General features: G+C 42.3%; 1 protein-coding gene across 1 annotated transcript in view; it reads left to right on the top strand.

Annotated features, from left to right (window-relative positions):
• The window catches only part of LOC115091575 (acetylserotonin O-methyltransferase-like), a 43300-nt gene extending 27533 nt beyond the window's left edge, over positions 1–15767 (top strand). Inside the window, exons 7-8 of the mRNA XM_029601754.1 lie at positions 10381–10503; positions 15372–15767. Of these exons, the coding sequence (XP_029457614.1) occupies positions 10381–10503; positions 15372–15583 (335 nt within the window). The 3' untranslated portion in view covers positions 15584–15767. The remainder of the gene's footprint in view (positions 1–10380; positions 10504–15371) is intronic.
• The last annotated feature ends 1877 nt before the right edge of the window (positions 15768–17644 follow it).

The following is a 17644-nucleotide window of genomic DNA, read 5'->3' on the forward strand; positions in this document are numbered from 1 at the left end:
GCGGGGCTAAGATGGAGCTCATCCACCACTGCCTGAAAACAATAGGACAGGAGGCCCGCAGGGCTGTGGTGAAGCTCATCCCACCATGGCCCGACAACAGGAGGTCCATGGGGCCGTGGTGGAGCTTATCCCACCATGGCTTGATGACATTAGGAGACCATGTATGTGTGTGTCTGAGCTTGTATGTATATGTGAGTGAGAGCCTGAATGTGTCTGAGAGCCTGTATGTGTATGCATGTGTCTGTGTAAGATCGTATATGTGTGTGTGTGTGTGTGTGTGTGTGTGAGAGCCTGTGTACCTGTGACTGTGTCTTTGTGCCTCTGAGAGCCTATGTGTCACATATAGGCTCTCACAGGCACACACACACACACATATAAAATGTATCTGTGAGGGTGAGGGAGAGGCGGCCTGTATATATTAGAGAGAGGGCGCGTGTGAGATAATGATGTATTATTTTGCATGTGTGTGAGACAGAAGATAACATTTGTGCGACAAACTCAGGGTGACTGAAAATCAGATTCCAGGAATGGAGAGCAAGAGATTTTTTAATCCTTATTAATTTTAATTATTGAGTGTAATTTGATGATTCTGCGCTTTTGAAATATTACATTTATTTGGGGGGGGAATAGAACATTTTCTAATTATTGGATTTTTTATTCATCAGATGTTTTGAAATATTTTATTGGTGTTTGGGAAATTTTCAATATTTTATACGTTAACTGGTTTAAACTATTCTTTTTATGAATATGATTTTACTATTATGATTGATGTTTTATATTTCTTGATTTTATTATTTAATGTTTTTATGAAGAATGGTAATGTTTCTATTTTTCCATTGTTGCTCTCTTTATTCTGTATTTGGTCAGGATCGCTCTGTGTTCTACATATGTGACCGAGGTGAGGTATTTTGCTGGCATGTAATTTCTGTGAAGGGATCTATAGCAGCCTGGTTTTCTAATAAGAGCTTTTATTGGTGTTCTAGGGCCTGGTGTAATATGTGCAGGGTTGCATTTTCATAGATAAGGTTGTTAGGGTTGTTTTGGTATGGGAGGTTTACTATATCGCAATGGTAATTCCATTTATTCATGGCTTTCTGAGGGCCAAGTCCATACCCAGCACGCATTACAAAAAGTCTAATTCCATAGGAGTTCCAAGTTTCTTTTTTGCAGAGTTTTCTGGTTGGCACCACAGGAGTGCATGTATACATAATATGTATGTTGTAAGTGATATTTTTGCCTCAGAAGACTGTACTCTTGAATGTTATTTTTCATGTAAAATTTCTTATAAATGCATAATTTAATTGTGTGTGTCTGTAAAGGGTGTGGGAGTGTGTGAGTGTGTTGGGGGGGGGGGGGAGGAGGGGTGGCGGCATGTGTGCAAAGCTGTGGGGTTTGCCTACATTACCTAATACCCTTCCCTATCCATGGGTTCTGTGTCAGTTTTTTTAAAATATAGATTGCAGGATGGAGCTGGGCTTTATTTAATGGGCCTGGGACAGCCATTGAATGAATCGGGGGGGGGGGGGGGGGGGGGGGGGGAAGCACAGCTCTTTTTTGCACAGTGCAGCAAAAAAGCTAGCACTGGCCCTGACCACAGGGAAGGCAAGGGCGAGGGACTCAGGAACACAGACCAAGACTGCCACAACAGGAACCAGGGAGACGAGAACCGGACGCCAGGAATTCAGGAACGAAGATCAGGAACAACAATCAGGAACACGCAGAGTCAAAGCACTTCTAGCGGAGTAGTCGACCTATTGCCGAGGTGTGGAGGACACAGGGCAGGACCCCTTTAAGGGCCAGGGGGAGTGATGTTATCCAGGAGGGCCATGGGGCTTTTCCCACCACAGTCCCTTTAAATTCAGAGAAGGGGGGGCATGTGCCTAAGGAGGATGCGCCGTGTCCAAACCCGTTGGCGGCGTCTCAGCCACGAGTCCAGGCAGCATGCTTTTGCTCTCGCCACAGCGGTCAGCCTGACTCATCAAAGAGGGCTCCCCATTCTGGGACATGGCACCTATAATCAGATCGGGCTCTCGGTGAGAGCGGCGGTCTGCAGGACTACCGAGCGTAACATAGCATACACCTGTAAGTAAACATGCGCGAGCAAACTGGTGCGTATAAAAAAGGGGCATTATGTGGGCATTCCCAGACATGGCCAACAGTTACTCCTATAAGTTTACTATTTTAGATCCTGAGAAAGCGATGCCCCTAAGTCTGTTACTTGCATATAATTACACCTGCTAATTATCTGGTGTAAGTGAGAATAAAAAGCTTTTATTTTCAAATATGGACTGGTAACTGGTTTGGGTAAACTGGGAGAGATTCAGGCACAAGAACCAGAAGAGTCTCAATGAGCTGCCGCTGGCCTGGGCCAAGTGGTAGACTAATTGGTAAAACTGGTCATTTCCTTGACGTGCGCAAGGTTAGAAAATCCCCAACTTAATGGATGTAAAAGCTGATTTACGTGGGGTAAATGCGTCTAAATAATGCGAATAAAATCTATTCACATATCCATTTAAAATCTGAAGTACAAACGTAACCCCATCCCTGGGTGCGGGCTGCTTCCTGATATGACAAAAAAAAGAATTTGTTGTACTCTTTGGGGAGGAACGTTTCCAGGCTAACTTTACACGGTTTCTTGATTTCAGGGCCTGGATCCTTTGTCGAGTGTGGGGGGAGGGGGGGGGGGAAGAGATTATTCCCAAAGCCCCGAGTGCTAAGGGTGGCTCCTTGTGTCTGTCCCATTGTCCCTGGGGTAACCAGTGAAAGTCTATCCCAATATGTGCTGGGTGTGCCAAATAAATGCCTGGAGTCACTGTGCTAGTGTCCAAAACAATTCTTTACTGATGAACATTATGTGAAAATCGTGCAACTCTTGACCCACAGCAGCACATGGTACTGGTTTATTACAAAATACTTCTTGTTCTGAGAAGGAATGTCTAAGGCCAGCCAGAGGAATTCCTACCCTCCAAGGCTTGGAAAAATAGGGTCCCCGGGTGGTCAAGATGTCCTTTTGCTGGACAGAACCACCCCTTCCAACTGGCTAAGGTTACAAAGTTACTGTCTCTGTACAGAAAGATAAAGCTATCTCTCCCTGGAGTCTTGGGAATCACAGATGGGGTCCCTTTTGCTGGTAGGCTTTGCCTTTACTCACTGTTAGTTGACTCAAACCTTCTGTGCTCTAATGCAGTCCTTCGTTCTTTTCTTTGAATCCCTTAAGGGAGGGATTCCCCTCAGAGTAGGACTCTTGGTGCTCCAGTTAGTAGAAAGGGCAGTCAAAACTCTCTCCTGGCTCTTGAAAATAATCTTCTAAAAACTGAAGATTACACTGGATTGTACACTTATAGTAGGTCACTGACACCCCCCTTGCTCATTGAAGGTATAGAAGGTAGGTCTTCCCTAATATGCCCAGGCCCAGACCCAGGGTTTCCCCTTCTGGGCCCAGGAGCTGAACAGTAAAGCTCCGACCACTTAAAAGGTTAAATTCCAAACAACATACCCATGTTGTGTACTAGGGATGTGAATCGTTTTCCATATCGTCTTAACGATAGAAATCGTGTGGCAGGGCAAGAAAATCGTCTTAGGCACGATTTTTTAGTTAAAAAATCGTTAAAAATCGTTTTTTCCGATTAGTGCGCACTAACTCGAGTTAGTGCGCACTAACGGGAGTTAGTGCGCACTAACTGGGAGTTAGTGCGCACTAACTGAAAATGATACAATTTGACACTTTTCAGGTCAGTTAAGGTCAGTTTAGGAATGAATATGTATTCCTATTGGCTGCCCTCTTATTTATTCATGTTACCAAGTTTCCTACTGACAGTATATGGGGGATGGGAAATGGAAACAGTTGGTAGCTTGACAAAACAAGTAATGTGATCAGTCAATGTGACTAGAACTTGTGCCCTAACCCTGATACCAGGGGTATTGTGATCTTCCTGCACACAGTGCCCTATCCCTATTAATACCAGGAGTGTTGTGATCTTCCTGCACACAGTGCCCTATCCCTAATACCAGGGGTGTTGTGATCTTCCTGCACACAGTGCCCTATTCCTGATACTGGGGGTGTTGTGATCTTCTTGCACACATCCCGGTATCAGGGATAGGGCACTGCATGCAGGAAGATCACAACACTCCTGGTATTAATAGGGATAGGGCACTGCATGCAGGAAGATCACAACACTCCTGGTATTAATAGGGATAGGGCACTGCATGCAGGAAGATCACAACACCCCTGGTATCAGGGATAGGGCACTGTGTGCAGGAAGATCACAATACCCCGGAGGAGTGAGGGTCAGGCAGCTCCCCCCTGTCTGTGAAGCCAGCCTCCCACTAGTAATGCAGGGAGGGAGCTGTCTCAGACTTCACCATCCTCCCCCCCCCCCCCCCCCTCACCCACACACCATTCACTAGCTGGGACATGGGGGAAGTCAGGAGTGAGGGTCAGGCAGCTCCCCCCTGTCTGTGAAGCCAGCCTCTCACTAGTAATGCAGGGAGGGAGCTGTCTCAGACTTCACCATCCTCCCCCCCCCCCCCTCACCCACACACCATTCACTAGTTGGGACATGGGGGAAGTCAGGAGTGAGGGTCAGGCAGCTCCCCCCTGTCTGTGAAGCCAGCCTCTCACTAGTAATGCAGGGAGGGAGCTGTCTCAGACTTCACCATCCTCCCCCCCCCCCTCACCCACACACCATTCACTAGCTGGGACATGGGGGAAGTCAGGAGTGAGGGTCAGGCAGCTCCTCCCTGTCTGTGAAGCCAGCCTCTCACTAGTAATGCAGGGAGGGAGCTGTCTCAGACTGGTATCAGGGTTAGGGCACTGTGTGCAGGAAGATCACAACACTCCTGGTATTAATAGGGATAGGGCACTGTAAGAGATGACTGTAGTAGATTGAATAAAGATCTGATGTTTCTGCTCTCCTCACACCAAACAAAAACAACACACAAGCAGAGAAGCCCTTCTTACAAAGCTGAGCTAGTGAGTTAAGTAGGAGGAAAAGTAAACATACTTGTGCCAGTGTGGCTACTTAAAAAATACACTTACCAACAATCAATTACATATATTTGAACTGTGTACAGTTCCAGCCAGGACCACCTTTCTAAAATGCACAGTGATTGGCAAATTCAACATGCACTAGCATTTCAGGTGCCTGCTAACAAAAATAATAAACAAACAAGTTCTAGTCACGTGAGTGCTGATCATTACATTACTTTTTTTGTCAAGCTTCCAACTGTTTCCATTTCACATCCCCCCAACCATTACCTCAGTATTAGCCTTGGTAACATCAATAGATAAGAGCACAGCCAGCCAATAGGAATACATACATACATATTCATTCCTAAGTGACCTTTACTGACCTGGGAAGTGTGAACATTTTGTTTCATTTTCTGTTGGTGTTCGTTAGTTTCCAGTTCCATTTCCCATCCCCCCAACCATCACCTCAGTGGTAACCTTGGTAACATCAATAGATAAGAGGGCAGCCAGCCAATAGGAACACATATTCATTCCTAACTGACCTTCAGTGACCTGGAAAGTGTTTATTTGTATCATTTTCAGTTAGTGCGCACTAAATCGAGTTAGTGCGCACTAACTGGGAGTTAGTGCGCACTAACTGGGAGTTAGTGCGCACTAACTCGAGTTAGTGCGCACTAACACGATTTAACGATTTTTAACGATAAATCGTTAGAATTTCTATTGTATCGTGTTCTATAACGATTTAAGACGATATAAACATTATCGGACGATAATTTTAATCGTTGAAAAACGATTCACATCCCTATTGTGTACTGGAAAGGAAAGATCCCTCCCGACCCTGGTCAGGACCACCAAGCAGGGCTTGCTTGGCTCCTCTGACTGGGCCTGCAAAAAAAAAAAAGATAATCTCCTCTCTTCCTCTGAACTCTGTTCCAGACTCAAAGGACTGTCTCTCTAGCAGTGGCCAGGGCCCTGCTTTTAAAAGCTCACTAGAGGGATGGGCATTCCAGACTCAGCAAAGGGTGGGGCTGCATTTGAATGAATCCTCTTCTACTTTAATCCTGCCCTAGCCAGCTGACATCTGACACCCAGGGTTTACTGGTAACAGAACGGAGCATCTGTTGCACAAATATGCAGTTATATCATTTGCGCACGCTTATCCGGCTAAATTCTGCCTTGTCTGTCTAAGTAGTGCCTTTGCTGCTACATAGACAAATTTGAATTTATCCAGATTAGTAGCACTTTTTTCAGACAGATCCGGCTATCTTACATACCCGGATAATTCCAGAAAACACTACTTAGATGGACAAGTAACACTTTTCAAACTTATCTGGCTAAGTGTAGGTACTTAGCCGGAAAAATCAGAACTTATCCGGGTGAGTGCCACTGCTTTTCTGGATAAGTCAGAACTTGCTCAGCTCGTGATTTTACATATGTGATCATTTGTGCATGTATATGTACTCATACTTTATAACCTGAGATGTGCATTGTGGCATTTACGTGCATATCAGGGCGATTTTTAAAATATGGTTGGTGCATTCAAGGCCAACTTTTTTACGCATATATTATAGCAATTTTTAAAAGCCCATTTACACACAAAGATGAAATTTCAAACAAATGAGCATGTACAAATTAGCAGCTGCGCGCACAGATAGTACATATTCACATAACTGCTATTTTGTAAACCTCAAACACATGTACGCAATGGAGCGTGAACAAATTTGACTGTGGAAAAAAGCAGGCTGGAGAATTCTGGTTCAGGGCCAATATTTACGCAGTAAATTGCTATTTTATAATCTGTGAAAATGACACATGTCCATATGTGAACCTGTGTATATATACACCTGCTAATTATCTGGTGTAAGTGAGAATAAAATTCTTTATAGCCAAAAACTGACTGGGTGAGAGGTCAGGGTAAACTGAGGGAAGATCAGGCTGAAGAATAAGGAGGGTATTGATGACTTAGAGATAGACTGGGCAAACTAGTGGACTAATTGATAAAACTGGGAATTTGCTTCAAGCAAGCATGTTATAAAATTTGGTGACTTACATGCATAAAAGCCGACAAGTGCTAAGAAAAATATGCAAGTTAATCTCCACATGTAAACAATTAAAATTAGGAGCACAAATACTTAAGTATAGGAGATTTGCGCTGCTTATCCAGATAAATTTTGACTTCTGTGGGTAACTGGTAGCTTTGCTGCCACTTAGCCAAATAAGGGGGTCATTTTCTAAAGCTAGCGCATGCGAAAAGTCCCTTTTCACGTGCGATAGCTAAAAAGGAGCGGAGTCGCAGCGGCATCTGCCCCGGAAGAGAAGGAGTCGGGGCAGACGCCGTGAAGACAGCATGGATGGCGAAAAGGTAAGGAGCCTTTTCGCTTCCAATTTCGCGCACAATAGCACCACCTTTTACGATGGCGCTATTGGGTGTGAAAGCTGCAGCGATCGCACCGCGGAGGTGCGATCGCTGCTGGCTATCGCAGGCCCACCCCCACCCCCCTGTACCGCGGTATGCTAGAAAATCTAGGCCTAAGTTTCCAAAACCGCTACTTATACAGTTAAGTAATATAACTGGTTAAGTTATCAAATGCTACTTATCCAGCTATGTTGAAAATACATGCCAGTAATCTTTTAGACACGAGAGCATGTTGTTGTGTTGATTTAAGCATATTTTGTATAGTGTGTGCACATATGTGTGCACAATACAATATTCATGGGAATACACCTGCATGCCCATCTTTGTGCGTACATCAGCACATTTGTATTAAAATTATCCGCCCTGGGGAGGTCCCAAGATGGCGGCGTGATCAGTCGCAGTGAAAGTCACTCCTCCAACGTTTTATTTTGTCTGTGAAAGATGCCTCCAAAAAGGAAGGGAAAAGTTCATGTTTACCCTCCGGACACAGCTTTACCTTCAGGGCAGAGAGCGATTACCTTGCACGCGTCTGGCTCGGCTGAAGAGAGGAGTAGACTTGTCCCTGCTGTGGCGACCGGTGAAGGAGCACTGGAGCCACCTGGGGAGATCACTCCAAGCCCCCCGGATTATCGACCACCACCGATTCCAGTGCCTACCGCACCTCCTCATGGATCCGCGCAGATTGATGATATCACCCCCGCGACGGAAGGGGAGACCAGAGCGGAGGTTCGTTGCTGTTCCCTCAGCTTTCCTCTAGCTTGCTGCAGACAGCGTTGCCAGTTGAGGCTGTGGAGTCTGCGCTACCTCCAAATCCGGTGGAGTCGCAGGAGGAGTAGAAAGAGTCTTTGCTATATCTGCGGTGGGAATTCCTGGAGCGGCTGGCTTCGTTACTAGGGTGAGATTTTTCAACCACCTCCTAAACCAGCTGTAGTAACACGAAGCATTATGGGACCTTGTGGCAAGTTTTGGGAGTTCGGTAAAGAATTGCCAAAACAAAATAGAGACTTTGACAGCAAATGTACAGTCCCTCAATACAAACTTGGGAGGTCAAATTCTGGATCTCAGGAAGCGTGTGGAATCTTTGAAGCAAGCCATAGCTCAAGCTCAGGCTTGCAACTTTAAATTGGTGAAAGACTTTGGAAATTGCTCTAATAGATTGGAATTTTTGGAAAACTATTCTAGGCATCTAAATTTACGTTTTTAAAATTTTCCTAGAGGGTGCGGATATCCACAGCACTTTAAAAAAGTTTCTCCTAGAAAATTTAAAATTTGAATTAGATAAGATTCCCTTAGTAAATAAAGTGTTTTTTTTTCCAACACTAGTAAAAAATCTAAAGAGAGTCATACTGAAGCCCTAGCCAATTTGACCCAGTTTTTAGAAGGTTCAACCACTGAGATTATTGAAAGATCAACCCTTCTTGTGTCTTTTGTGGCAGAATATGATTTAAATGAGGTAATGAGGAGATATTTAAAAAATATCTCTCATACCTTTTATGGTCAAGTTGAACGAATATTTCCTGATTTTTCTAGGGCAACTCAAATGAGACCGCAGGTTATATCTCTGGGATATACATTTGTTTTGAGGTATCCTTGTAGATGTGTCATTCATGGTAAAGTTGAGTGTTTTGTATTTTCTTTGCCAGAACAACTAAAATCCTTTAAAAATGCCAGGAGTATAAGTCCATCTCTGCCTGGAGAAACAGATCCCTAGATAATCCATTAAAAGTATATCTGTCGAGACCGTTAAGCCTGTTTCTAATGATATTTACTTCTGTTTCTCCCAATATTACGTGACCTTCCTGATTTACCTTTAAGAAAAGTGATGTAACTTATATAGTTATTTCTTATGGTATTATATTCTTTATGTTTGCCTGTTAATTGAAACATCATTTTATGTTTTGTAGTAAGAAATATTCTTGATCTATGTGTAAAATTATTAAAAAGTAAATAATAAAAAAAAAATTATCCTCCCTGGGGATAAATTTTCAAAAGGATTTACACACTTAAAACTGGTTTTACACATGTAAATGCACTTACGGGCAGATTTTAATATCTATGCGCAGGCGTAGATTTGTGCGCGCAACCTGGCACACACAAATCTACACTCAATTTTATAACATGCGACAAGGCTGGATGAGGCAAGGCTAGAAGGCAAAGCAGGACGAGGCAAGGCACAGGAACCAGGAACGCAGACAGGAATCAGGAACCAAGACACAGGAGCAACACGCACTAATTCAGGCGTAGAAGACACATTTCTGAGGCATCTGGTGCTCCACAGAAGAAGCCTTTTATCTGGAGGAGCTGGTGATGTCATCCAGGGGTGCCAAGGCTGCTTTCCCACCATGGCCCTTTAAACAACTGGGTGTCAGGTGTCAGGAGTGGGGCAGCATGGTGGCAGAGGAAGTCAGCGTTGGCGTCAACTGGCTGCAAAGAGCCATCAGCAGAACTAGTGTTAGTATGGTAGTGTCGGGGTAAGCTTGCAGGGCTGTCCTGCGAGCTGTAAATCTTAACAATTTAGTTGTCTTACTATTATACAGTTATAAATATAATAATACTATTTGTAGTAGAGCTATTGTTTATTTTGTTATAATTTTTGATATGTTGGTGTCAGTCTTTTCATTTTTGTGTATTTTTATATATTTTTTTATATATTCTTGATTGTGGATATTCAGTTTTATTATTTGTACACTCCCCCCCCCCCCCCCCCAGCTTTGAACTTGTTTACAGAAATTGTTAAAATAAAATAAATAAATATCCTATTAAGTTCCAGCTTGCCCCTTGAAAAATTGCTATCTAGTTCACATTGGGCCAGATTTTAATACCCACGCGCGGGCATAGATTAGTGCGCACAACCCGGCGCGCACAAATCTACACCCAATTTTATAACATGTGCATGCAACAAAATAGGCTCAGCACACGTAGGGCTTTTAAAATCTGCCCCATAGTGTTTACAGTACTTGAAGGCCATGCACAATTCATATTTACTTTGTTGCAGGAGACTTTTTTGAAGATTCAGTTCCAGAAGCTGACTTGTACATATTGGCTAGGATCATACATGACTGGACAGAAAAAATGTGCTTGCAGCTCCTTGAAAAAGTTTACAACGCTTGTAAACCAGGTATGCCTTTGACACTTGAAAATAGTTCCTTGTATCCAGTGAATTTTTAAAGGTGGAGCAAACAATATTGATTCACGGATAATTTTGCTCACCAATGAAACCCAGTAGGATATTGATAAATATTTATTTGAGTTACATTCCTGCATGGGTTATTGAAAGGATGCCTTCTATTGGGAGTGCATTAATCCAGAACATTTAAAGGTGAATTTTAAAAGCCTAGCACGCGCTAAAATTCGGAGATGAACATACAAGTTGGGTTTGCACACACCCACTGAATTTTAAAAGCTGCTCAGATGCATGCTTATTTCATTTGTTAATTTGTCTTCTTAGATTTCAAAAAAGGGCAAGGTGTAGGCATTGTCAGGGCAGGCCGTGGGCATTTCAGGGCTTGGTCAAGAAATGTGCACATAAGACATAAGAAAGGTGGAAGGAAGGCAAAACGATTACCAGCATGGTTAAAAGGTGAGGTGAAAGAGACTATTTTAGCCAAAATAAATCCTTCAAAAATCAGAAGGATCCATCTGAAGAAAATAGGAAAAAGCAGAGGCATTGTCAAGTTAAGTGTAAAACATTGATAAGGCAGGCTAAGAGAATTTGAAAAGAAGTTGGCCATAGAGGCAAAACCTCATAATAAAAACTTTAAATATATCCGAAGCAAGAAACTTGTGAGTCAGTTGGACCATTAGATGACTGAGGGGTTAAAGGGGCTCTTAGGGAAGATAAGGCCATTGCAGACAGACTAAATGATTCTTTGCTTCTGTGTTTACTAATGAGGATGTTGGGGAGATACCAGTTCTGGAGATGGTTTTCAAGGGTGATGAGTCAGATGAACTGAACAAAAACACTGTGAACCTGGAAGATATAGTAAGCCAGATTGACAAAATGAAGAGTAGCAAATCACCTGGACCAGATGGTATGCACCCCAGGGATCTGAAGGAACTAAAAAATGAAATTTCAGATCTATTAGTTAAATTTGTAACCTATCATTAAAATCATCCATTGTATCTGAAGACTGGAGGGTGGCCAATGTAACCTTAATATTTAAAAAGGGCTCCAGGGCACTCCAGAAAACTATAGACCAGTGAGCCTGACTTCAGTGCATGGAAAAATAGTGGAAACTATTCTAAAGATCAAAATCACAGAGCATATAGAAAGACATGGTTTAATGGAACACAATCAGCATGAATCTATCCAAGGCAAGTCTTGCCTCACAAATCTGCTTCATTTTTTTTGAAGGGGTTAATTAAAATTTGGATACATGTGAACTGGTAAATGTAGTGTATTTGGATTTTCAGAAGGTGTTTGACAAAGTCCCTCATGAAAGACTTCTAAGAAAAGTAAAAAGTCATGGGATAGGTGGCGGTGTCCTTTCACGGATTACAAACTGGTTAAAAGACAGGAAACATAGACTAGGATTAAATGGTCAATTTTCTCATTATAAAAGGGTAAACACTGAAGTACCTCAGGGATCTGTACTTGGACCGATGCTTTTCAATATATTTATAAATGACCTGGAAAGAAATATGATGAGTGAGGTAATCAAATTTGCAGATGATACAAAATTATTCAGAGTAGTTAAATCACAAGCACATTGTGATAAATTGCAGGAGGACCTTGCAAGACTGGAAGATTGGGCATTCAAATGGCAGATTAAATTTAATGTGGACAAGTGCAAGGTGTTGCATATAGGGAAAAATAACACATGCTGTAGTTACATGATGTTATGTTCCATAGTAGGAGCTACCAACCAGGAAAGAGATCTAGGCGTCATAGTGGATAATACATTGAAATTGTCAGCTCAGCGTGCTGTGGCAGTCAACAAAGCAAACAGATTGTTAGGAATTATTAGAAAGGGAATGGTGAATAAAATGGAAAATGTCATAATGCCTCTGATTCGCTCCATAGTGAGACTAAACCTTGAGTACTGTGTACAATTCTGGTCAACGCATCTCAAAAAAGATATAGTTGTGATAGAGAAGGGCAACCAAAATGATAAAGAAGATGGAACAGCTTCCCTATGAGGAAAGGCTAAAGAAGTTAGGGCTGTTCAGCTTGGAGAAGAGACAGCAGAGGGGGGATATGATAGAGGTCTTTAAAACCATGAGAGGTCTAGAATGGGTAAATTTGAATCCATTATTTACTCTTTCAGAAAACGGAAGGTCTAGGGGGCACTCCATGAAGTTAGCAATTAGCACATTTAAAACTAATAGAAAATTCTTTTTCATTCAACACACAATTAAGCTGTGGAATTTGTTGCTAGAGAATGTGGTTAGTGCAGTTAGTGTAGCTGGGTTTAAAAAAGGTTTGGATAAGTTCTTGGAGGAGAAGTCCATTAACTTAGGGATTGATTTTAAGAACCCCACGCATGCGCACATGGACGCAGCAATTTTATAACATATGCCCTCATGTTATAAAATCTGATGGCTGCGCACACATGTGCATTAGATTTTTAAAAACGTGCATGCATGTGCAGGCAGCCCAAGACTCGCGTTCAAGTGGAGAATTTTAGCAAAATACCTGAGAAGACACAATCGGGTCTCTGCCAGTTCCCTCCCAGTCCGCTCCAATTAAGGAGAGAACTGGGAGGGAAATTTCCTGTTCCTAACCCTACCTTTCCTACCTCTTCCCCTCTCCTCCCCAACCCCTAACCTAAGCCTACCTTTCCCCAATTTTTTTTTTTAATATTTACTGCTCCTCGGGAGCAGAAGAAATCTCCATGCACCGGCAGCCAACCAGTGCGTGCTTCCCTTGAACAGTGGCTAATGGCACTGTCCCAGCCCACCCCTTGCCCCGCTCCTCCCCGCCCAGACCATGCCCCCCTGGCCTGTCCCTTTTGCAGAGCCTGGCAGTTTGACAAATAACGGGGGTTATGCGCATGGCCGGGCCTGTTCTTATAAATTGGGCCTAGAAGTCCAATTTAGTCTTAAGATTAAACTTGACATACTTTTTTACTTTTAACCTACATTCTAGCATTTCAGCATATTTTGTCATGTCAGCAATTTTCAATAATTCTACAAGTCTAATCAATGAAAATTCACAGTGCAGTAATGATAACTTTTTAGGAAAAACCTTTTCAAAGCACCTTAACATTAGCTGACATGTATCCTCAGGGACGCATGTAAAAGTTTGGAGCCCATAGGTAGGACTGGAGAGAAAGAAGAGAAGGGATGTCCAGGACCATAAATGCTCAAGCAGTGGTGGCTTATGGCTCCAAAACAAACATGAGTTGGCTTCTCTTTGGCTGAGCTATTTGCTATCCTAGGTAGTTGGCTTTCCCTAAATCCAGGCTTGTTTATCCTTATTTTCCAGGAGTGTCTTTTGGAAAATAATGATTCCTTCCTTTTATTTTTATTTACTGCTTTACATTTTTTTTATAAAAAGGAATCATAAATGAAATATACATTTTGTTCCAGTTTAACTCTGTATAATCCATCACAATTAGATATGAAATCATGCCCATGAAAAGTACATTTATGTGGTGACTCAGAAGTAGTAAATCACTAATTTGTTTTCTACAAAAATGAACATAATAGTGCAAAAATATAAAAAGGGATTCAAAATTTGTAAAAACATTCCAAAACTAATACTGTCATAACTAAAGCACTGAAAAATTTAAATTTTTTAAAAGTATTTAAATATTCATAAAATTTCAACAATAAAATAATAAACGTGTTGTAAAGAAAATATTCAAAAAAGCTCATATTAACTTGTAAAACTCTGTCAATGAAGCATTACCTGTAATCCAAGCAAATATTTTATCCAAGATGGAAGTAGAAATGGATCTGCCACTGAATGCAGGTATGGTGCAGATGGTTTTAGCTTGTGGGTTCTTTAACACAGGAGATGGCATAGCTCAGGGCTGCCTTGTTAAGTTCTAATGTCTACTAAAGGCCTCCTGATGCATATAACCTTTATTCCCTGGAGTTCAAAGTGAGATGGCAATCATAACTTGGTGCACAAATGACACACAAAAGGTGAATTTTAAGACCTGCTAGCAGGATCACATGTATGAGCATTTGCCGGCGTATGCACATGGACGCAGTGATTTTATAACATCCACGTGTATATGCGCGCATGTTATAAAATCATCTATTTGCATATACATGTGCACACAATTTTACATGCTGCCTTGTTCGCGTAAGTGGAGGTGATTTAAGTAGCTACGCATGCTGAAGTAATCATCTGTTTCCCCAGTTTGTTCCCAGTTCGCCCCAATAAAGGAGAGGACTTCCTAAACCTCCTAGCTAACTTGACTCCCTTTTACCCAGTTAACCCCGACCCTTAAAACCCCGCTGACTAGCCTAGTTTTTTTTGTTTCATGACCTATATTCCATCCATAGCAGAAGTGAAGTTACGTGGCTAGGGACCCTGGCGCATGTTAGTGCATGTAAATACTTACACGCTATTTTCATTCATATTTCCTGGAACACTATGCCCCGCCCATGCCTGCCCAGACCTTACCCATGCCCCGCCCCTTTTATGAAAAATAAATTTTGCTCGCAAATTAGAAGATACATGCGTGCCCGAGGTCTCTTAAAATACACTTGGCATGCACTGGTTAAATATATGCGTGTATCTTCCAGCTTTGGCGCACATAGGGCTTATAAAATTCACCTGAAATGGTTTAGGGTGATGTCATCTCATAGTTAGAAATTAATTCTAAAGAAAATCAGTATAAAAGAGTGCTTAGTTATGATTGGCTTGTGGTCAATACGCTGATCTTAATAACTTTTAATAATATTAGAAGCACAATAGTTCTTGAACACAGTTTTTGTAAATGCGTAAGTGATCAAACACATAACTGAAAAGCAAAACCTGGCATCATGTAATCTAAAGTAAATATATTTTCTGTGTCATAATCAAATGAGGTGGTACTGTCCTTTTGGTCGAAATCCTTTTGAATGAAGACAGAAGTGAGCCTGTGATGTCCCAGCTACAATCTCTGAACATGTTGCTACAGACAGAAGGGAAGGAACGGACTTCGGCTGAGTACAGCAAACTCCTTACAACAGTGGGGTTTAAGGAGATTCAAGTTAAGACAACTGGGAAGATCTATGATGCAATATTAGGAAAAAAATAGATCTCTGTTATTCATCTACTCTTCTGTCGAGTATATAAGAGAACATTAATTAGCTAAGTCAATTAAAATAATGCCTATCACTTAGAACTTCTTAACAACAATACAGAAAACGTACTGTCTGTACAAATTATATATTATTGAAATGCATTTCTTAATATTATGCGAGGCAGGTATTTATGAATTATAAAAATGTCATTATCTAACTAGAATTTTTTGTACGAGTTATGTTAAAATCCAATGTAACCAAATCAAATACACCCCCACTTGTCTTTTCAAAAAAATTTTGAGATTTTAATTTTTTATCTTCAAATATTTCTTTACATATTACACATAACTGAAACCAATCATCTAGCTCCTTTATTTACTTTTAAATCAAAATATCTTCTTCTGACTGAAATGTAAACTCTGTGGGGCGGATTTTAAAAGCCCTGCTCGCGTAAATCCGCCCGGATTTACGCGAGCAGGACCTTGCGCACTGGTGCGCCTATGTTCCATAGGCCTACTGGCGCGCGCAGAGCCCCGGGACTCGCGTAAGTCCCGGGGTTTTTCGAGGGGGGAGTGTCGGGGGTGTGTCGGATCGGCGTGGCATTTTGGGGGTGGGACGCGGCGTTTCGGGGGCGTTTCTCTAGACTCCCTGCCAGGGGTGAGAAGGTTCAGAAATGTAGCAGCCACAATCAAGGAGTTGGAGGGCTCTTCAGACCTTAAACAGGAGCCTATGTACCTGGTCCCCAATGGGTGAGTTCCATCGTGGACCAGTCAAAATGTGGTTGGGGTCTCCACACCCATAGCAGGCCCAGGATGACTGGACTCATGGCTCTTGGAAGAGCATGGAAGGTGATGAGTTCCTTGTGTGCAGGTCCTACTCTTAACATGAGTGATACAGTGGTATGAGTCACCAAACCGGGAAGGGGTCTCCATGGATGGAAGATAGCGTCAACAGTGGTGTCAAAGCAATCGAGGAGATTCGATACTGATCGATGAGCTCCTGTTGCAGAAAATTCCTCCCTGTGCTGGAATCCACCAAGTCCTGGGTGGTGAAGCACATAGGGGTTTGTTCCAGTGAAAGAGGCAAGAGGAACTGGGGAAAAGAGGTAGCCAGACCGAGAGTCACTTGCTCCAGTGCTCCTCGGCACAGGATAGTTCCCCTTCTCTCCGGGCATAAAGTTAATAGGTGATTAGAGGTTCCTCAATAAAGGTAGAGTCCTGATTGACGTCGTTGAGCCCTCTCTTCAGATGTGAGGTGAGATCAACCTAATTTCAGGGGTTCATCTGGTAAAGGACCCAGTGGTGTGATGGGATCAAGCATAGATGGAGATGGTGTCCTGGTGACCCCCTTTTGTGCCGAGCATACTTCGTGGGTACGCTCTTGGTGGTGCCTATCAATTTTTCCTGTGAGTTGATGAACCTTTCGAGAGAGGTGGGTAGTTCCCACACAGCAAGCTCATCCTTTATTTTGGGAGCCAAAACTTCCAAAAATTTAGCATGTAAGCTATCTCCCTGCCAGTTCAGTTCTGTGGCCAGGGTTCAGAACTCGATGGCATAATCTATCAAAGGGAAGAGCTCAGTAATCCACATTCCAGTGGGAGCACTGAGAGGAGAGAATCACCTTGCTGGTGGCTGAAAGGAATCAGTATGTTTTTGCTTGTGACAATGTCTTTTTTAAAAGTATTGGGGCAAAGTTAACTATTTGGGAATATTATTTAGTGTGTTTGTGTGTTTGTGCTTTTAATAGTCAGTAAGGCAACGAATAAACAAGTTAGACTGTTTGTATTTTTAAATAGTCAGTCAGTAAGGCAGCTAGAAAGCAGTAGTTAGTGTGTTTATTTTTAAAAAGCTGTAAGGCAGCTAGTAAGCAGAATGAGTGTTTGTATTAAAAAAAAAAAGTAGCCAGAAGCTAGAAATAAGCTAGGAGCAGTGCATACCTAAGTAAAAAGGTTGAAAAGTTCAGTTCAGTTACTCACCTTGGAAAGGTGTTGAGGTAGTGTGATTTGGTTTGATTAGGTACCAACATTTGTTATTCAAGAGAACAGTGAGTCATTCTGGCTGACTAACTGAAGTTAG

Source organism: Rhinatrema bivittatum, chromosome 5 (assembly GCF_901001135.1).
Source record: "Rhinatrema bivittatum chromosome 5, aRhiBiv1.1, whole genome shotgun sequence".
NCBI classification, from domain to species: Eukaryota; Metazoa; Chordata; class Amphibia; order Gymnophiona; family Rhinatrematidae; genus Rhinatrema; species Rhinatrema bivittatum.